Source organism: Apiotrichum porosum (assembly GCF_003942205.1).
Source record: "Apiotrichum porosum strain DSM 27194 chromosome Unknown scaffold_15, whole genome shotgun sequence".
In the NCBI taxonomy this organism is placed as follows: domain Eukaryota; kingdom Fungi; phylum Basidiomycota; class Tremellomycetes; order Trichosporonales; family Trichosporonaceae; genus Apiotrichum; species Apiotrichum porosum.
In genome coordinates, this window is record NW_021167122.1 from 138,347 (window position 1) to 158,567 (window position 20,221).

Consider the following 20,221-nt stretch of genomic DNA (forward strand, 5'->3'; position numbering starts at 1 on the left):
CATCTCCCATCCTCACAATCTTTTCCTCTTCTACAACCACCACATCGACGTCCCCACCCCCCCAACCACCCCCTCCTCCTACACGCTTTTGCGCTCTCCTCCGACCTCCTAGCTGGTACCCCGGATCCCGCTTGCTCGTGAGTACAATTGTCGTCGCCAACACGCGCGCGTGTGTGTCCTCTGCCTCGAGTTTGGTGGACAGAGAAGCCCGGGAGAGGAAGGGACGGAAAAGAAGGATGGGCCTCCCAGGAAGCAAAAGGGTTGTGCGCTGGGTGGTGGGCCACTCGGATTGGGCGGTGGGGGCCAGTGTCGCGTCCGCTGGGATACGGATACAGACACACTGCACCGCCTTGCCACCACCTCGATGCCCACGCCGGCCATGCATGCAGCGAGCAGGCTGTACACATCGACGTGCTCGCACGTAGACGTGGCCACCAAAGAAGCTCAGAAGGGGGGGGGCACGGGCAGACGAGAGGGCGCTAGCCGACACGGCGTTATCGGGCACCCCAGCCCAGGTGTGCTGGTGCTGGCGTGTGGTCCCGTGACCATTTGGCCATTTGGCCTCTTCCTCCCCCAAAGCTATCCGCCGCCTGGCGTCTCTCCCCTCTTTTCCCGCGCCGGCACCACTCCACCACTGCCCACGGTGGTGTGAGTCGTCCTCGCTGTCGGTGGCCATGTCGCGAGCGCCGCTCGACTCGTCACTGTGCACGTGTCGGCGGAAAGCCCGAGCCTGCGTTGGCAGCCACGGAGGATGTGGGCCTGCGCAGGCGGCGTGGGCAGAGGCACACCAGTACCCGGCGGGCTGCCTGCCGGGGGGAAGGATTCGTCAGACACCGCCCCCGCCCACGCTCCCCCTCTGTTCCTTCACCATGCATTCCAACCACACACCCCCGAGAGTACCGGAGCTGACCACCACTGTTCCCCCCCACTTTACATGCAATGTTCACAAACCTCTCGCACACGCCACCCAACATATACAGTGCTCGCGACCCAGTCCAGCACTCTCCCCCCCCCCCCTCTCCTCAAGCCTTCTTGCCGACAGCGCCATATATTGCACAAACAACCCGCTCACATCAATCACCAAGCCGTCGAGTCCCTAAACATTGACTGTCTTTGACATCCGGCCCCCATCCGACAAACTCTTTTTTCGACCTCGCCAGCACCGCGTCTGACGACTTCGTGCTCCGCAACACCGCCAAGCTGGAGGTTTAACTCCCCCTCTCAGCTCTCTCCCGACCTCCTTGTGTACGCTTGAGATTCGTCTCGCGGCACGCTCTTCTCCCCCCAACTAAACCACTTTGTTCGAAGCCTCCCCCGCTTCCGCATAGTCTCTAGCACCCGCCAACACCAACACCATCACCAGGATCTTCCGTCCTCATCCCCCAAACGAACCCCAACGCTAGTTTTTTTTCTTTCCTTGTGCTCCAGTTGTATCCAACTGTAACAGCCCGGTACTGCCTTCCTCACCACGACTCTCGAGATCACACACAGACCCAACTCTTCTCACAATAAAGATGGCTTCCACCTCTCCCCTTTCGACTTCCCCCATTGAGGCGCCCACGGGGCCCATCGCCCTTGCTGGTGCGCCTCGCCCGGCCGGCGCCCCCAAGCCCAAGCCCCGCAAGCGTGTCAACACGGCCGAGAAGCGCCACCAGCACAACGCCATTGAGCGTCAGCGTCGTGAGACTCTGAACAGCAAGTTCCTCGTTCTTGCCCGTCTCCTTCCCTCGCTTGCCGCGTGCCGCCGCCCTTCCAAGTCGGCCATTGTCAACGGCTCCATCTCGCACCTCAGCCACCAGCGCTCCCAGCGTCTCCTCGCCGCCAAGCTGCTCCGTCAGATGGCCGCCGAGCGTGAGGAGCTCCTCGCCGAGGTCAACCAGTGGCGCCAGGCAAACGGCTGCCAGCCCAAGACCACCGCCTCCCCCTGGGCCGAAGAGGCCGAGGAGGTTTACCAGGTTGAGAAGGAGACCTTTGGCTCCTTTGCTTCCATGGGCGGCGAGGGTGGCGACGACCAGGACGACCAGGACGACGAGCCCCAGGACTCGTCGTCTTACTCGGACTCTACCATGAACATTGAAAAGGCCAACCTCGTCGTCGGCGGCTCGTTCTCGACGGGCCTCATCACCCCTCGCTCGTCCACCGACATGGGCTCCACCATGGAGTCTTCCATGTTCGCCAAGCCCGCCGCCATGAGCTGGACTGGCTCCAACTTTACCATGGCCCCGACCATGCCCTTCAACGCGTTCATGCCCGAGTCGGCCGACACTTCGTCGATCCCCTCGCCCGTCGGCTCGTCGTCGCACCACAGCACCATCCTCACGCCGCCCAGCGTCGAGCAGGGTAACATGTACACGATGTCCCCTGCCTCGTCTGCCTCGCCCGAGGACACGACCCAGGCTTCGCGCCAGCCTGCCGCTCAGCAGCAGCAGCAGTGGACCCCTCAGCAGCTGGCCTTCTTCCAGCAGCAGGTCCAGCACCAGCAGCTCCAGCGTCAGCAGCAGGCCGCCCTTGCCGCGTTCGCCGCCCAGCCTCAGGACATGAACATGGGCAACATGTTCATGCCCAACCAGCAGCTCGCTCCCCAGCAGGCCAACCTTGCTCAGCTCATGGCTATGCTCCCCCAGCACCAGCAGCAACAGCAGCAGCAGCAGGCCGCGGCCGCGCAGCCCGAGCAGATCGACCAGTGGCGCAAGCTTGTCCTTGGCGGTCTCCTCGCCCAGACCCAGCAGGCCGATGCGTCCAAGCTTGGCCAGGGCTTTGGCTTTGGTCTCCAGAACGGCTGGTCCGAGCAGACTGTCGGCGTTTAATCGTGTCGTAGGCTTAGCGTTTGGTCGTCGTCACCACCACCCTCCTCCCCAATCCTAGTTCCTTCTTCCCCCCCGCCTTTTTCCTTCCTTGTCCGTCTGATCTCGTCTCTCGTGTGTTTGGATACCAGTTGTTGGTATTGTAGTTGGATGCATCCTTGCTCAAAGAATCATTCTTGTTGCAGATAGCCGCTAGCGTTACATTTGAGACGTACCATGGTTTGATCTAATCTCTCGGATCCGTTGTGGCCACTGATCCGCCGTGGTGGTCATAGGCTCCCTTGGCTCACAGCAGCAGCCGTCACCACACCCAGCCTTACAACCCATCCCCACTCAGCTGTCTTGCAATTCTTCATTCACCGGAGTGACACCCACTTGGCAGTGCCCGCAAGTCGTTGTGAAACCGTGCAAATTCCTGTGCCACCTCGACAACGTTCCGGCTCGTGCTTGTCGCGACACTTGCGCGACCCGGCGACGACACGCATGCGTTCCCGACGTTGACTTGGCCTGGATCATCTCCCCTGCTCGCACAATCTTTGCATGCAGCACCACGTACACTCTCCTACCAAGCACCCCTGCTGCATTGTTTCTCACCGCGCTACGGGTGAACCGAGTCCTCAGCACCCGCGAGCGTGCGTGCGTGCTGGTGCTTTCCCCTTCGCGTAAACACTACAAACTCGAGACACAGGAGCGCACACGACCAGTACACACACACTATCAGCACGCGACACACGCGACACTATCAGCACGCGACACACGCGACGCATGCACACTGTCTCCGCGTTCCTTCGCGTAGCCACCAGACGAAACTTTCCCACTACAAAAGTAAGGGCTGGAGCATGTCCAGCATGGCCAGGCGTTGGGTCCACGGCCACGGGTTGGTCACACGATCTGGCTGCAAAGTACGGAAACACCCAGATCTAGACCTTTGGTCGAGGTGTGTACACGCAAGGGGAATACCATAGTGCATCCATGCGGTTCCACACGAAACCACCACTTTCATCTGTGGCAGGTGGGGTGGTGGTCGTCGTGCGTGCTGTGCGTAAAGCTGGTGTTGACGGGTATCTTCTCAGCCGGTCTCCCACCACAAATAGTCGTGCCACGCGACGTTATTCCCTGGCCATGGTGGCCACCTTCCTTGCTACAGGCGAAATTGCCACGCTGGGCAGTGTTTCCGAAAAACGCGGAAGAGCCGAAATGGTCGGTCGGGGGTGTACAGGGCATGGCAAATGGACAAGGGTCCCAGAGACAAGGTTGACGCGGGCCATAGGCACCAGCACTCTGCCACTTTCTGGGCGGTGAGACAGGTCTGTGGTGCAGCATGCAATCGAGGGTGAGGCGGGGATCACCGCTTACTGTTCTCACCAGCGTCATAGGGGACATTGTCCTCGGCGGCAGCGTGCGCGCGTATCCGTCGTCGTCGTCGTTGGTGACTCGAGTCGCTCCGTCGCTAGGAGCGGATATGCCCCACCCGTGTCCCCGCGTTTCCCACCTGGTTGGCCTCAGTCGCTCGGAGCCTGTACGAAGCTGAGGGTTGGGTACGGTATGAATGAAGTCTCTCGGGATTGCGGGATTCAGCAATCCCGCGGACCTAGGACGTTTGAGAAAGCGTTTGCATGGCACCTGGCACCGATCTCACCAGTTACGAATAAACGGTCCGGGACACGTCCACCACCAAGGGGAAGAGGACCGAGGCACACAGTCCCAGCAGCTATTTCTTACCCTGTCTCCCGAGAGGAACCAGGACGCCATATACCCCGCACAACCAAACGTTGGTCCAGCGCGGGCAGTGTAAGCACGATGAAGGTTGTTGATCAACGATTAAGGACCCGAGGTGACTGTCCAAGGTTGTTCGTTTCCTGTTCGGGCAAAGTGCCAGAGGATGGCCGAGGTATTACATTGTGATTATTTCTGATTTAATGGCCGGAAATTCAGGCGCGGCGGATCTGTGTTATGTTTATAACGCGAGCACAGACAGCTCCAAAGGGTTTCAACGACAGCACAACGTGTCGTGGATTAGGGTTGCATCGAGAACCGCCTTTACATCACGAGAAGGCTTCGATACACGAGTTTGGAGAGGAGTCCAACTCAATTACTGCTTGTAACCAGGCCAATCCCTCCGACCAGGACAAGCACCTGGAGGACATGGCATCGCCACAGACGTCAAGATATCCACGCTCCACCCAGATCGCATGCGGCGCTCACCGCCGCTCCGTATCTTTCGGCTCTCCGCACAGTTGTCAACGCGCCACTCCTGCTCCTGCACTGTTGAGGTCGAAAACAGCTGCGGTTCCTCACCCTTTCACCGCCTCGTCATTTGAACGCGAACAATGTCTTAACATGCGCTGGGATCTGGCACAGAACAGCGTTGAACCCCTAAGCGACGGCGACGGGCAGTCAGACCCCGGACCTGCGTCGTCATGGTGGGGCCTTTTTTCGTCCTGGCCAGCTCGTTTTGTTCAACCTTTTGTGCCACGGACGCGCCTGGGCGCGCCGTCGCGTGTGCAGGTCCCTGCGATCACCGAATGACGCGTGACTGTGGAGTGTGTGAGCGGGGTAAAGAGTAGAGCCGCAAACTGCCGCACAGTGACATCATGCTGGGATCTGGCTGAATGAATAGCCACAGAGGCAGTGCATTGAACCCCATCCATCTGGTAAGCAGGCCTTTCGTGCATAGCCACACAGTCTCAACAGTCTCAATCTGGATCCCAGCGCGTCTTGTGATCTATGGGCTACTCAAGTCCTCTCCAGTAGATTCGAGAGTGCCATCTGGCTCTGGTGAAAAGGGACAGCCTTGCCACGGTGGGCTCCCGCAACTACCATTGCTCAAAGCCTGCTATCCAAGTGACAACCCTATAGGTGGTTACTAACCAACACAAGGGATGACCGCAGCACTAAGAATCTTGTTCAACTCTGCCACACTGTAGAGCCAAGACTGGCCTGTGGTGGCCTGCAACGGCAGAAGCCGTACCGCAAAGCGTTACCCACGGTGGTTGAGGTACATGCTGGCGACGATACGCAGTGATCAGCAGAACTCAACCGCCACGACGTTAGTGACGGAGGCGTGGCTGGCTACATGCGGCATCTCCAGCGTCCACCCGCTACCCTCTACCTCCCGACGTGGGTACAATGCCAACATCTGAGCTATTTCCTCAACAAACGGGCCAACAATAAAGCGACCACTGCACAGTCTGTGACCAGGGCGGGGACCTATCACATGTTCATTAAGATGACCCAGTGAACTGGGAAGCCGAGATGCAAAACCTGCAGGAACCCGGACTGTGCGGAAGACTCGGGGCGTTCCCGACAAGAACGCGCACCTGAGCAGATCGTGTGCAAGCCACGACGCAAACTGGTGGATTGGTCGTAAGCCTAGAACTCCGGTTGATGAATCGGCTTTTACAAACGGCATAACAGGTCGCCGGTATTCCTGTAAATGTCCGACGGTCTCTCACAGGCTGGCAGATACAGCCCAAAAAATGATTGCTTCAGGCGGTTGCACACCCGCACTGCCGGCCCAGCCACCTCCTCATCACTCACCAAGGCCTGGGCTTGTCTGCCCCTTCCTCAGAATATGAAATAGCTCCTCTAGTCGCCAGCAACGGCGTCGGCGACCTCGGCCCGTGCGACCCTCTGCAATCTCTAAAGACTGCAGAGGTCGTGTTTGTGAGAGGGTCTTATTCGTCCGAGAGACAACCATCCAGGGCACTTCGGCCAGTTTTGTATATCAACCGCACCGGCTCAACCTGTACAATGATCCATTTTGCTTAATAAACCCCCTGGCACATTCCAAGTGCTGATCGGCGCATAAGCCCAGGAGTGCGCTCTCAGCCGGCACAACTACTCTGACTTGTGACGCGGTGGAAGAACAAAACATGCCGAGAGGGAGGAACGGATCCATGGCGCAGCCACGATGCGGACCAGAGGCGGCCGTTTAAAAGTTCTACAGTGATTGTTCCGAGGCTTTTCCACGCCTTCATGCCGCTGCTTTTCCACGCATACAGCCAGCGCTGTGTGAAAACGGCATTTAGAGCGTGGGTGACAGTGCGGGAACACTGAGGGCTTTGAGGGTCTGGCGCAGAATTGGGAAACGAGGGAGAGGGAAGGAAGAAACGTGTAGAGAACTGACATGCCCGTGATGGCCACACGGCGTTCTAGATATGAAAATCCCAAGTACGCCATGGGTTCGCCCTTTCCTCCGTGCTCCTCTGCCTCTCGGCATCTGCCTGGGCTGCCTAGGGCCATGTCTTGGTCGGTCGCCGTGCCGAGCGGACGGCAGAGCAACGAACGGGAAGATGAGAAAGCAATGCAAACGGTAATGGGAATGATGGCCGGTATGTGGACGGTGCACGAAAATCTGAAAATGGCGATGCGGGATAGCGAGTGCGGATAAAGCCTGTTGTCGTAGTGGCGTCGCGGTGCTCTATCTCTCTCTGACCCAAACGACCTAGACCTTGGCCGTTGCTCATTTCTCGCCAAACGTACGTCCACGTCACGCGCCAGCCCTCGCCGGACCTTTCGCCAATCCATTTAGTGATCACGGGTTGCACGCACGTTGCAACTTGTCATTCTACCGGTATATCAGGTGGATACATCAATACCCGCAACCAACAAACGGCGACAAGCGAGTTTGCAAACGCGGCTTGCTTGGTCAGACAGACGCCTTCACACAACCTCCACAGGCTGCTCCAGACCTTCCCTCTAGGCGAATTGATTCCCTAAACTCGGACCGCCACCGACTCCTGGCTTCGAACAAAAGGTATAATAGACGGCGCCAACCCGTCCTCGACAGACTCTTTCTTCATCTTATGTGAGCTTGACTGCAGAGCACCATCCCCCGACATCCTTGCCTTTTAACCAGAATTAACCATGGCAGAGACCCCTAGACACGAGCCAGTGCCATCGCAGATTGCTGTAGTGGATTCCACTGCCACAGACCTAGAGTCCACCACATCCCCCATCGCAGGCCCGTCCACTCTTCCAGAGTCCTCTTCCTCTTCCTCTACCCCCTCTCACACCCAATTCTCCGAGATGCCTGCACGTCACGAGAAGGAGGGTTCCTCCACTTCTGGCAACGGTGTCGACCTTGGTCGCACCGAGACCCACCAGTCTGCCTTGAGCGAGAAGTTCACCGAGCTTTCGCGCATGGTCAGTGTCGAGGCCGCTGCCGGTCCCATTGCGCTGTATGCTCCCCGTTCGCGTTCCGGTTCCCAGTCGTCGCGCATGACCTCTGGCCGCGTCGGTGTCTCGTTCCCCGCCACTGTTGACGAGCACGAGCGCGCACGTGGCGAGCGCACCAAGCCAGGCAGGGTCGGCCTCGCTCGTTCCTCTACGCGCCCCGACCTCCCGCGTATCGACTCTGAGAAGACCCTCGCCCCAAGCGACTGCGAAGATGATGACGGCGAGGTCAAGGAACACCCACTCCGCAAGCTCGCCAAGTACAAGAGCAGGGACAGCAAGGACGTTTCGGCGCCGCCTTCGCCCACTTCCGAGACCCACGAGCACACTGAGAGTGTCGAGGAGGATGTCCAGGTGGTCATGTCGCGTGCGCGCAAGATCCTCCTCGGTTTCGTCATCATGCTCTCGGTCTTTATCTCGTCCATGAACTCGAACGCCGTCATCCTCACCATCATGTCCGTGTCTGCCGACTTGGGTGTCACCGAGGTTGAGGCACAGTGGATTTCATCCGCCTACTCACTCGCTTTCGGATGCGGTCTCTTGTTCTCGGGTCGCTTTGCCGACATTTACGGTCGCAAGCACCTCTTCCTCGGCGGCCTGGCGGTGTCGATCGTCTTTTCGATCCTCTCAGGCGTCATCCGCTCGTTCCCAGCCCTCTGCGTCATGCGCGCCCTCTGTGGTATCGGTCTTTCCGTTGCCATCCCCGCCGCCTTTGGAGTGGTGGGCACTTCATTCCGCCATGAGGTAAGTTTTGCCCCTTGTGCCAGCCATTGGATACACCAAACTAACCCACCACCCAGCCTGAGCGCACCATCGCCTTCTCTTGCTTCGGTCTCGGCAACCCCCTCGGCGCTTCCGTCGGCATGCTCGTCGGTGGCGGTGTGGCAAGCATCAACGCCCACGGATGGCAGTACCTCTACTTTGTTCTCGGCGGCCTCACCCTGATTCCCTTCGTTCTCGGCTTCTGGGTTGTCCCTGCCGATGCCAAGAAGGGCAAGGTCGACACCCGTATTGACTGGCTCGGTGGCTTTATCATCACCGCTGCGCTTTGTCTGTTCACTTTCAGCATCACCGAGAGTGGCATTGCCTCGCAAGGGTGGAAGACGTCGTACGTCATTGCGCTCCTCGTCATCAGTGTCTTCCTCTTTGGCGCTTTCGGCGCATGGGAGCGCTACGTTGAGCGCCACCTCAGCTTCCCGCCACTCGTCAAGCTTTCGCTCTTCAGCCGCGACGGCTGGAAGATTACCATTATCATGGGCTGTGCCTTCCTCCCCTTCGTGGCCATTGCCGGATGGGTGTACCTCGTTTCCCTGTTCTACCAGGAGCTCAAGGGAATGACTCCCCTCGGCAACGCCATCCACACCCTCCCAGCTTCGCTGTGCGGTATCCTCGCCGCTCTGGCTGTCATGTGGATCGTGCCCCGCGTTCGCGCTCCCTACGTCCTCATGGCTGGTGGCTTCCTGTCAGGTCTTGCCTGCCTGCTCTTCGTTGTCATCCCTCCCGACACCACCTACTGGGCCAGTGGCTTCCTTTCGATGCTTCTCCTTCCCTTCGGCGCCGACCTCACGGTTGGCATCGGATCGATCCTCATGTCCAACCTGTGCGAGGACGACGAGCAGTCTGTGGGCGGCGCGCTCTTCCAGACTGCCACGCAAATTGCCTCGGCCCTCGGTATCTGTATCTCCTCGCTCGTCCAGGTCAACGTGTACAACAAGACCGGCGACTACCACACAGGACTCCAGCATGCCTTTGGCATGACCACCGCCTGGGCCTGGGCTGTCGTGGTCATTGCGGCCATCTTCCTCCGCAAGATGGGCCTCGCCAAGGACGTCGGCAACGGCCGTGCTATCCATTAGTTGGACATTTTGCACGACACCAACAAAAGACGCTGCCATGGAACGGACTGCCTTGACAGCAAAGCGACACAAAGACCATCGCTCAAAAACAACGGACATTTACGACATAGAAATAGACAGTTAAACAAACAATATTGTGTATCATATGAATTTTATCAACTTTTACGCTCCAGATTGCTTTAAAAGACGGTTCTGTGCCTGGCATGGTCGCTCCAGAGGCCTTGAGGATATCTGCAGGCACTTGAAGGCTCAAAAGACATCAGAGAAGCCGTCAGTGTTGGAATTTGATGCCGTTTTAGCGCCCGAGACCGATGGTCTTAAGCTGGCAATTGTCTTTCAGAAGAGGATGGGGATGCATAGGCGTCTACAGAGCTGCTTATATGCACACAGAAGGGAGGCCCGAGCACTACAGAGAAGCACGAGGACAATGAAGAAGCAGAAAGAGCAGCATTGGTGCGGTACCCTCGTTCTCCGGTCAGCTCGGTGCCACACTGCAGTGGCGCAAGTGGGTACGTAATCTCAACACGTCAGACGTTGTAATGTCGCAACTGCTCCACCCCTCATTTCTAATGAACATTACAACACCGTTGGTGAAACGGTATCATGCGTCGTTGCCACGTGCAATCTCGACGCGGCAGGGGTTCGACTCCCTTACGGTGTATCTCTTTTGCCCCTCTGCAGACCTATGCATCTCTTTTGGAGGTAGGAAGACTCAGGGGATGAAATAGAGGCGTGGAAGTGGTGGGTGGGATGATCGGTGATGGGTCTGCCAATGGGGTCGTCTTGGGTTCAAAAACTCGTAACCGAGGCTCAAGGCCCGTGCCTGAACGCCCCATTTCGACGCGCCGGCGCAGAAGGTTCCGTCTGTAGACGGAGGTATCGGGAAGTTTGCGAGAAGCCTCCCTGACATCGTCCAGAGGTCCCAAAGACGTCTACCATGTCTGTAGACGTTCTAGAGGTCCAACCAGGTGCTACAGGGGCTAAAAAGAAAGGATATAAGCCTAGTATGGGGCTCGAACCCATGACATTTTGATGTCTTATATAGTAAGAGTCAAACTATCTACCGACTGATATAACCAGGCTCATGTCTAAGGGCGGCCAAGTGAGTTTAAGACGTTGCGACCGCGAATTCTTGGCCCACGAACGTTCCCCGAGGCCGTAAGAGACCTTATATGGGTGCTTTAGGCCTCTTAACTCGGGGCCTGGCCGGAGGCGAGTGCACAGAGGCCTGCTACAGAGCTTGGAGTAGTAGAAGGGCAGACGCTCACAGACCGATTGGTAGGGAACAACGGCACATGCTTCAAAACAGAGGGCACTGCCATATCCACAGTACTCACTTTACTTAACTGTGGCCCTGCGACATCCCTCACACTGCTGCGACGGTCTGCAGCATCACATCGTTGGTCATATCGGCGACTTTGGCCACAGCTCCACCAGCGAAGGGAAGAAAGATAACGGCAATTCCAAAATTTTGATTCCGCGATCGACGCCACTAATGTGCGGAGCCAAAATTCTGCTGTGGCACTCGCTCAATCTTCATCTTTCAAGCCCAGAATGAGGCCGTTTCGTCCAGCTGTTGAATGCAGATGTACCGGAGCTGACAGGGGCCAAAAAGGAAGCCCAGTATGGGGCTCGAACCCATGACATTTTGATGTCCTAATGTAGTAAGAGTCAAACTATCTACCGACTGATATAACCGGGCTTGTGTTGTGAGGGTGTGTGATGTGAGTTGAAGAGGAGCCGGCAGTCGTGCCGGGCGCATTGGGCTATAGCCATCCTACAAACACCTTGTAGAGAAGTACAGGAGGGTCTACAGACTCTAGTCTACCGTGCGCTTCCCAACTCGTCCCCATGGCGTTATCCATTTCTCATGGCGAGGCCACGAGATGGACTGTGGGTCCCCGGTCCCCGAGGTTGTAATGGGTGGCAAATGGGGATCGTATGTGGATTAGAAATGGGAGTTGAAATGCCCGGTGCCTCCACCCTGGCGTCGGGTCGGAAATCACCCACGACGCGACCCACGCAACCCACAAACACTCTGCAAGCATCTCATTCTCCACGACAATCTTTCGACGTACGTCGGCAAGGACTCATACGCGGATACGGTGCGAACACGTTTAGGTTGGGGACTTTGCGCACGTCGCCAGCGACACGTAGATTATTCATAAAGGAGCTTGTTCACACTTTCCTGTGTCTTTATCCTCTCCCAACCCAACTCTCCACCCGACATGACCGTGCGTCTTCGCTCTACCGTAAACGGCAACGACTCCTCCCCTACTCCCACTCCTCATCCTATCAAGATGAATGGACAGAACGGTGTTTCCAACGGCGAGGCTAGTCCACTCCTTCCTCCCACCCCGGCCGACAACCACCAGCTCCACAACAAAGCCAGGGTGTTCCACCGCGCCCAGCTCACCGACTACAAGACCTCTCATGAGAAGGTTCCCTGGCAGACAGACAACGAGTGGATTCTCAAGGGATACCGCCCGCAGCTGTACAACATCCGCGCCTGTCTGTGGAGTGCCATTGGTTGTGAGTGGAACTGGTGATACTTGAGCCACCTGGTGCTAACTGCCACTGCAGACGTCCACAACGAGACCGTCAACATTCACTCTCACTCAATCGGTGCCCTCTTCTTTGCCATCCTCCTGCCGCTTCACGTCATGGGTGCCTACTTCCCCACCCTTGGCGTGTTCCCCGGCAGCTCCGCCCAGCCTCCTACCACTGTCATTGACAAGATCTGCCTTGCCACCTACTGCGTCTCCGCCGTTACTTGCATGGGCCTAAGCTCGTGGTTCCACACTGTTCAGTGCTGTTCACAGGATGTTTGTGACCTTGCCCACTGTGGTGATTATGTGAGTTATATGGTGTTTGCGGTTGTAACTGACGATAACCAGGTCGGGATCGTTGTTCTCATCGTTGGCTCTATCCTCCCTGGCATGTACTATGGCTTCCACGACAACCCCGTCCTCCGCTACGTCTACATGGGTAAGTTTGAGACCGCCAGACTGTCACAAGGAACCATTACTGACATCCTCTACAGCCGGTATCGCGACTGCAGGTGTGACTGCTGGCTACATGGTCCTCTCCCCTCACCACCGCAAGCACCGTTGGCACCGTACCCTCACTTTCATTGCCCTCGGCGTCAGTGCAGTCGTTCCTGTCGGCCATGTCGTTCTCTCCAAGGGCCTCGAGTTTGCCCGCAACAGGATGGGCTTTGACTACATTCTCGGTGGCGGTGTGGCCTACATCGTCGGCGCGGTCCTCTAGTGAGTCATTTCCGAGGATGTGTACTCTCAGTTCTGAAAAGGGGTCCACCAAGCCTTACACCGCTCGGTACTCTTCACTGTCCCATGCTGACTCCCCAGCGCCGACCGCTTCCCCGAGAAGTTCTTCCCTGGCAAGTTCGACTACTTTGGGTCGTCGCACCAGATCTTCCACTGCTTCGTCCTCCTCGGAGCGTGGCTGCAGTTCTCGGCCCTCCGTTGGATGGCCTACGGCCTTGCCACTGCCTAAGCCGTGTGCAAGCTCCCTCCCAAACTCAATCGCACACCCCTTTATTTCGCCATGTCTCGACCACCATCCCTATTTGGAGAGGGTCAAGACGTACAAGGGTGGCTTCTACAATGTGCATTACTCTGCGGCCCGTGGAGCATGTTCTGCACCGCCGAACAACAGTGGTACGTGCAGAACAGCTCCCAAACGACAAGGCGTGCCACAGCGCGACCCCCGAAGGACCGCCCGCCAAGACAAAAGCAAGGTTCTAAATGAGGCTGTGCTCGGCCCGGCCTAGTCCAGAGTAGAATCGTAGATAGATCTGTATCTTGATGCACTATACTACCCCTACACATGCCACCAACGCACGCACGCATGCTATACCTTGGCGGTGATTAGTGACGGTCGCAAGCACCGGGTTGGGCCCAGGCTGTCTGGCCACTCTGGAGAAGAGTCTAGACCTGGCCCCTTTTGGTGTGAGCACAGCGGGGCAGTGACAAGTGAGTGCCTCAACATGCTTGTTCACCAGTCGACACGGGCCGGTGCAGTCCCGGCCGACGAGGCAGATTCGTAAGGGAGATTGGGGTCACCAAGTGCCAGAGTAAAGCACCACTGTGCTTTGACCTCCAGGACACAGTGCAGTGGCCTTGACCACCATTGTATCCTCCCCCCTGTTGGTGCCGTGTGAACGTGCATGGTCATGGCCGTCATGGTCAAGGAGAGAGCGTGGACGGACATGGGCGTGGCGGGACACCGATGGATCCATGCGACCGGATGTGCGGGATGTGCGTGTGGGGTCTTACGCGTGGGTGGCGCTGCGGGCTGAAACTCAAGGTGACCTTGCAGGGGGCATTTGGCGAGCGCGAACGCGTGGGTGGCGTGGGTGGGTAGAATGGATGCACACCAATGCAGTGTGCACTCTTGGACTGTTGTACGCTTGTTAAAGCGGGTGGATTGTGCATGAGCATGTCGTTACAAGGTGGGAGACGGGACTTTGAGAGGGCCATTCGTCGTCTGTCTTCGAGAATGACCATACACAAAGCGAGCTACGGGTGCCTTGAACGCAAAGGTTCGTCGTACACACACCCATCTTGTTCACCCAATCCATCCAACGATCCCAACGATCCAACCCGAGTCATTTCCGGCAAAGGGGGGTTTCATCGTCGATTTCTTCATTCTCTCCTTCCCGCTCTCCCTTGTCAGGTGTCGCCGCCACCAGCATGGTCCTGCTCCCCACCCCACCACTAGGCCACCAGGACGGCCCAGCGCTTAAACCCGCCCAAGAGTACGGCAACTGTGCTTTAACGTGTCCTGGATCGTCCTGCAGGATGGGACGCGTGGGTGACGCGCGCCGCGGTACCACCGTGCCGCCGCCGCTTGTTGTGCCCTGGACATGGACCACTGGCCACTTTATGTCTCGGCGCGAGTGGCCGAGTGGGCTTCCATTTCTACCGTTTCTGGCGTCAGGCGCGTCCGTCAGCCACGCGCGAGCGTGTGGCACAAGAGGGACAGACGCGGACGGGTCAAGGAGGATTGAAAAAGTCCCAGCACGAAACGCGACTGCTTGGCAAAGGGAAGTGCCAGTAGGTGTATAGGTGCAAAGGGCAGACGGAGAGGCGGGGCCAGTGCTCCAGAGCGAGAGCAATGTGGTCCTGCACACCTGACGCTCATTCCTCGCGCCATCCTTCTTGGCAAACACCACACACGTCCCCCCGCCTCCCTCTCTCTTGCCCGTGGCTGCCCGCCGCAGCCGGTCGTTCTTCAACTCTCCTATGCACTTGTACTAACCTTCTCATCTCCATCTTCCACTCCCTTTCTCTCTCACCTAGCATCCTCTCATTGTCCGTTCTGGAACGACAATACACATCCCGACACTCCTTTCTCGCCTTCTGACGCTCGTTTTCTGAATCGCCGCTCCGTCCCCACCCTCTTACGACTTCAACTCCCCTCCCCCGAACACAACACATAGCAACAATGCGCGTTACCCCCGCCCTCGTCCTCGCCCTCGGCGCTCTTACTGTTGACGCCCGCCGCTCGCGCCGTGCGTGTGCCGCCAAGGCTCAGAGCTACTCTGTGGGCGCCTCTGCTGCCGCTGCCCAGACGACCGCCAGCCTCACGTCGGTGGCCGTTCCCGAGTCCACCGACAGGACCGACGTCGACTGGTCGTCGCCCGTCGGCTCGGTTGCCGCTTCGGCCACCGAGACTGCCACTGACGTGTCTGTGGAGCAGGCCACCACCGTCGCTTCGTCGGCCGACGCCCAGGCCACCGACGCCCAGGCCACCGACGTCTCGGCTGACGAGTCTACGACTGTCGCTTCGGCAGTGGACGCCCAGACCACCGACGTCTCGTCTGAGGACTCGGCTAGCGTTGTCGCCTACGAGGCCGCTGCTGAGGCTACCGATGCTACCACCGAGGCCTCGACCCAGGCCGCTTCGGCGACGACCACCGCCTCCGCCTCGTCGGCCACCCCTACCCTCCCCGTCCCCGACGCCGACTACATCTTCACCGAGTCCTCGACCGCCGAGGACATTGCCGGATCTTCGGCCTTGTCGAGCTACATCCTCTCGTACTACAACCAGTGGCGTGCCGAGTTTGGCTCTGGCGAGGTTGTGTGGAACACCACCCTTGCCCAGAAGGCCAGCGACCTCATGGGCGCCTGCAAGTGGGACCACGCGTCTTCCAACAACGACAACAACCTGTGAGTTGGCTGTTGCTGTCGCTTTTTGTAGAGAGTCTTGAATCTGACAATGTTTTCAAGTGCCGCCGGCCCCGTCTACCACTGGACCGTCAACAGCATGCTCGACATGTGGGCCAACGAGTACACCGCCTGGGACTTTGCCAACCCCGACGCTGGCACTCTTTCGCACTTCACCATGGTGGGTAGCCAACCTGCATTCCCAGAGCGCGCACGCTAACGTTTTAGATGGTCTGGAAGGAGACTACCCAGATCGGTTGCGGTTGGTCGTACGACGTCTGCAGTGAGGGCTCGGAGAAGGAGTTCTACCTCTCGTGCTCGCACTGGACTCCTGGCAACTACGTTGGCGAGGCCGCTGCCAACGTTGGCAGCTTCATCGGATAAACGAGAAGCCCAATTTTATCGGCGGTCAGTGGAAAGGTCTTCCAGGACGGTCAGTCCCACACATCTCCCGTTTTCTTGAGTTAGCCTCAAGTTTACACCCCCATCTCTCCCCCATTTCTTCCTCCACGGGCGTGAGCGACTGGTTCGTACACGTCTCTCCGACCGAGGCGGGGTCAATAGATTCCGTCTATGTCTTGGTCTGTTATGTCATCTCTTTACTTGAACACAGGGCATGCCACCTTTTCTATTCCTTGTGTTACATGTTTGGCAGCAGCTACTCTCTGTTTGACTTCAATAGACAGCTGTCTGGGGCATCTTTTACTTGTGACCAGTTGTGTTGTTTCTACTCCATCCACTGCCGGCTCGGCCTCCCGAGCATAGGAGGGATGGGTGGAAAGATTGAGATGGTCGAGATGCCACACGTCGATCCTTGTGCCCAGAAAAAAAAGGTTCCGCCGGAATCTGGCCTGCAATGTCCACACGCTCCCGGCACGTTCAAACAATCTCGATCAGACTTGTGTTTCCATCGTCAACCCAAACATACATCATGACTCGTGAGCTTGGCGCTTGGGAAGGTGTTGAGTAGCTGACAAGTACAGGTGGCGACCAGCGTGAGCGCGACCGTCAGAAGAACCTCGACAAACTGTGAGTCGCCTGTCGCCTGATTCCACGCGCGGTGGACATTTCATCGTCGCCCCTCGCCCATTCCCCGCTCGTGTACCCGTGCCGTCTTCTCTGTCGCGCTTGACGTGGTGCGATGGCGGTGTCGCGCTCATTTGCGGCCTTGCTACCATTGTGGATTGAGCAGAGCAACGATATGGTGCAGCCTGTGCATCCATGCCCGCACCATACCCACACACCGCCGCCAGCTTTCTCCCTGTGTTGGACATGCAGAGGAGAGTCTTGCAGCTGACACCACCCCAGGGCGGCTGCTGGCAAGAAGCAGACCGGCAACCCCCAGCAGCGCCGCGAGGCGTGAGTAGCTCTTCCATTGCGCGCATGGGGATATACTGACACTGGGAGCGACGCCAAGGCTCTTCAGGAGAAGTAAGTGCAGCTGAGCGAGCGAGCTTAGAGGGTTTGAACGCAGCTGACGGAACAGGATTGCTGTAAGTCGCTGTGTCACAGGTCCAGGTCAACGACGACTGACGTATACAGGCCAAGAAGGCAGCTGCCGAGGGCGGAGGTGACGCCAGCGCCAAGGGCAAGAAGAAGTAATTAGCACCAGAGTTGAACCCATCTCGACTCTTTTTCTCCATCCGCTTGCTTGCTTCTGTCTTGTAGTCTCCAGGCGCGCCATCTCCGCGCACGGGCGAGGGGGCATACCCTACAAATCCTCATATTTTTACACTCGCGGCGCGTTGCGACAAGAATGCAATGCATAGATGCCAGTGATGCTGACTAGTGCTGTCACCCCCCCCCCACCCCCCTTCTAAGATCGCACCCGCTCTCCCTCCTCCCTAATGCAGTCCAAACAATGGAATGATCCAGTCCTAATTCTGTCGACAAAACCCTTGCAGGAGACATGCTTAGGCCTCACCGCCAAGAGCGACAATCTCGGAGCGGACACCAGCCTCGGTGTCAATCTTTTGCAGCTGGGTCTTCTCAAGCTGCTCCCCCTTGGCAATGCGAGCCTTGAGGTCCTCGATAGCCTTCAGCTTCTTGGTGAGGTTACGGATCTTCTTGGCAGAAGCGTCCTCGTCGGCGGCGATGTCCACCTTGGCCAGCTCGGCAGCGGGGGCCTCGGGCTCGGGCTCCGCCTTCTTGTTCTTGGTCCTCTGGCGCTTCTTCTTCTCGCCACCAGCGGCACCCGACGTGCCGGGCACGGGGGCGCCGGGAACAGTGCCGGGGATGTAGCGGCCAGCAGGCTTGCCACCCTTGAAGAGCGGGGTGGAGGCTCCCGACGAGGGAGCCGAGTCGTCGTCACGGAAGTTGTACGCGTTCGAGGCAGCGGTGCCGCGGGCGCCTGGAGGGCGGTAGGCGCCAGCAGGCTTGGTGGCGGCACCGTTCGAGGCCTCCTCCTCGCCCTTGGGACGGTAGAGGGCCACCGAGTCGTTGGCGGCGGGAGGCTGGGGCACGACGGCAGGGAAGGCCGAGACAGTCTCGACACGCGAGGGGCGGAAAGTGGCCGCGTACAAGTCGTCCTGGGGGTGAATGTGGAGGAGCTGGCCACCACACCACCAAATCCTGACACCGTTGTCGACACGGAGACGGGGCGACAGGGTGGCGGTGAGGATGTATTGACCGCAAGGCGACCACTCGCAGTGCGACGAGTTGGAGGCCTTGAACTCGGCAACCTTTTTGCGCGTGCTCACGTCCCAAATGTCAACGCCGCCCGCCAGGTTACCGAAACCGGCCGAGAGCAGGAGACGGCCCTGGGGCTGGTACAGCAAAAAGTTGCGAGGGTTGGAGCCAAACGAGTGGACCGCGCGGGCCTTCTGGTCAAACACCTGGGTGCGAGCCGGCATGTAGCCGTAGCAGACGGTGAACTCGCGCGAGTTGGGGCTCCAGCAAAAGTCGTAGATGGGGCCCTCCTTGTCGAGGTCGACGAGGCCGTCAAACGAGCCGTCGAGACCCACAAGGTACAGATTTGTCTCGCCATAGTACGACTTGCCAGTGTTGTCAACGTCGGTGTGGGCGAGGAACAGTGCCATGGTACCGGCATTGTTCCACTTGACGGACAGTTTGTCGGCCTTGTAGAACGCCTTGCGAGCAAGGGTCTGGGGCATGTCGCGGGTCTCGAGCTTGTCCTCGGCGGCGTCACCGTTAACGACGGGCTTGGTCTTGCCAATGATAGACGAGAGCGGGTAGAGAGCGAGCGTTGCCGGGGCACCCTTGCTCTCACCGACCCAGACGGCAAGTGCGGGCTCGTTGTAGGGGCGAACAGGCTTGGAGTTGGTAGCGCTTTCGGGCAGAGCCGAGGGGCGCGAGAGGAAGAGGCCCTTGACCTGGCTGTTGCCCTTGACGCGGGTCGACGGGCGAGGAGCAAGAGGCGGGCAGAAGACCAAGAGGTCCGAAGCGGTGGCACGGATCAGGTGCGATTCGTCGGGAGTGACGATCGGCACCCAGTCGTCCATCGTCTTCTGGTACCACCCACCGACAAGCTCACCAGTCTTGACGTTCCATGCCTTGACGTTCTTGTGCACGTCGGTGTCGCTCTTGACGGGGCGCTCAAAAGTGAACAGCGTGGTCGACAGAGGCGAAAACGACAGAGCAATGATGTTGGGCTGCTCAAGAGTCAGGGGAGCCGACGACGAGCCCGACGCGGTCGACATCAGCTGGACACTGCGCGACTGTTAGCTTGTAAACAGGACGTTGGTAGGCTTACGTCTCGCCCTGGGCATAGGCAAAGAACTCTCCATCGAGAGAGTACGCGACGGCGCGGGTAGCGGCAGTCTCGCTGTAGAGGCGGAGCGTCAGCAATGTATAGTTGTTCCAACGCGCAGAAACGACTCACGAAGGGATCGATGGCAAGACGTCCCACGAGGGGCTCTCAGAAATGCCGGTCGTCTTCTGGGCGCGGACTGGAGGGGAAGCGTCAGTAAACTGTCTTGGCCGAAACGTTTGGGTGTGCAACTTACAAGCGTACTGGGCCGGAGCAGACATTTGTGTGTGTGTGTGTGTGCGCGTCGTTTGGTTTGGCAGGCAAAAGGGGTAGAATGTTGAGGAGCTGCTGTTGACGGCCAATTGCGATGATCTGCTGGGAGTCGGCCTGCGACGTCTGTTTCTCTCTGTCACCTGGGTGGAAGAGGCGGGGGGGTTGGGACTCTCTTGGAAAAGAACAACGGGAGGAATGTGTGCGGTCGAT

General features: G+C 58.4%; 6 protein-coding genes and 3 non-coding genes across 9 annotated transcripts; 6 read left to right on the forward strand and 3 right to left on the reverse strand.

Moving 5' to 3' along the window:
• Positions 1-1,514: 1,514 nt before the first annotated feature.
• Positions 1,515-2,807, forward strand: EHS24_003115 (uncharacterized protein; the record flags this gene model as incomplete). The annotated part of the gene is made up of 1 exon (XM_028618817.1): positions 1,515-2,807. One exon carries the CDS (start codon positions 1,515-1,517, stop codon positions 2,805-2,807), a length of 1,293 nt encoding a protein of 430 aa, XP_028472705.1.
• A 5,028-nt stretch (positions 2,808-7,835) lies between these two features.
• EHS24_003116 (uncharacterized protein) lies at positions 7,836-9,838 on the forward strand (the record flags this gene model as incomplete). Its single annotated transcript, XM_028618818.1, has 2 exons — positions 7,836-8,726; positions 8,783-9,838. The coding sequence occupies 2 exons, from the start codon at positions 7,836-7,838 to the stop codon at positions 9,836-9,838; spliced, it is 1,947 nt and encodes a 648-aa protein (XP_028472706.1).
• A 581-nt stretch (positions 9,839-10,419) lies between these two features.
• Positions 10,420-10,499, forward strand: EHS24_003117. Its single transcript has one exon. It is a non-coding gene; the product is annotated as a tRNA-Gly (tRNA).
• A 337-nt stretch (positions 10,500-10,836) lies between these two features.
• EHS24_003118 lies at positions 10,837-10,920 on the reverse strand. Its single transcript has one exon. It is a non-coding gene; the product is annotated as a tRNA-Lys (tRNA).
• A 535-nt stretch (positions 10,921-11,455) lies between these two features.
• On the reverse strand, positions 11,456-11,540 carry EHS24_003119. The gene has a single exon. It is a non-coding gene; the product is annotated as a tRNA-Lys (tRNA).
• A 526-nt stretch (positions 11,541-12,066) lies between these two features.
• On the forward strand, positions 12,067-13,354 carry EHS24_003120 (uncharacterized protein; the record flags this gene model as incomplete). Its single annotated transcript, XM_028618819.1, has 5 exons — positions 12,067-12,370; positions 12,422-12,693; positions 12,736-12,826; positions 12,882-13,107; positions 13,207-13,354. The coding sequence occupies 5 exons, from the start codon at positions 12,067-12,069 to the stop codon at positions 13,352-13,354; spliced, it is 1,041 nt and encodes a 346-aa protein (XP_028472707.1).
• A 1,953-nt stretch (positions 13,355-15,307) lies between these two features.
• EHS24_003121 (uncharacterized protein) lies at positions 15,308-16,413 on the forward strand (the record flags this gene model as incomplete). The annotated part of the gene is made up of 3 exons (XM_028618820.1): positions 15,308-16,032; positions 16,093-16,210; positions 16,258-16,413. 3 exons carry the CDS (start codon positions 15,308-15,310, stop codon positions 16,411-16,413), a joined length of 999 nt encoding a protein of 332 aa, XP_028472708.1.
• A 547-nt stretch (positions 16,414-16,960) lies between these two features.
• EHS24_003122 (uncharacterized protein) lies at positions 16,961-17,631 on the forward strand (the record flags this gene model as incomplete). The annotated part of the gene is made up of 6 exons (XM_028618821.1): positions 16,961-16,967; positions 17,013-17,058; positions 17,338-17,388; positions 17,437-17,460; positions 17,516-17,522; positions 17,572-17,631. The coding sequence occupies 6 exons, from the start codon at positions 16,961-16,963 to the stop codon at positions 17,629-17,631; spliced, it is 195 nt and encodes a 64-aa protein (XP_028472709.1).
• A 311-nt stretch (positions 17,632-17,942) lies between these two features.
• EHS24_003123 (uncharacterized protein) lies at positions 17,943-20,019 on the reverse strand (the record flags this gene model as incomplete). Its single annotated transcript, XM_028618822.1, has 4 exons — positions 17,943-19,698; positions 19,742-19,813; positions 19,871-19,937; positions 19,995-20,019. The coding sequence occupies 4 exons, from the start codon at positions 20,017-20,019 to the stop codon at positions 17,943-17,945; spliced, it is 1,920 nt and encodes a 639-aa protein (XP_028472710.1).
• Positions 20,020-20,221: the final 202 nt, after the last annotated feature.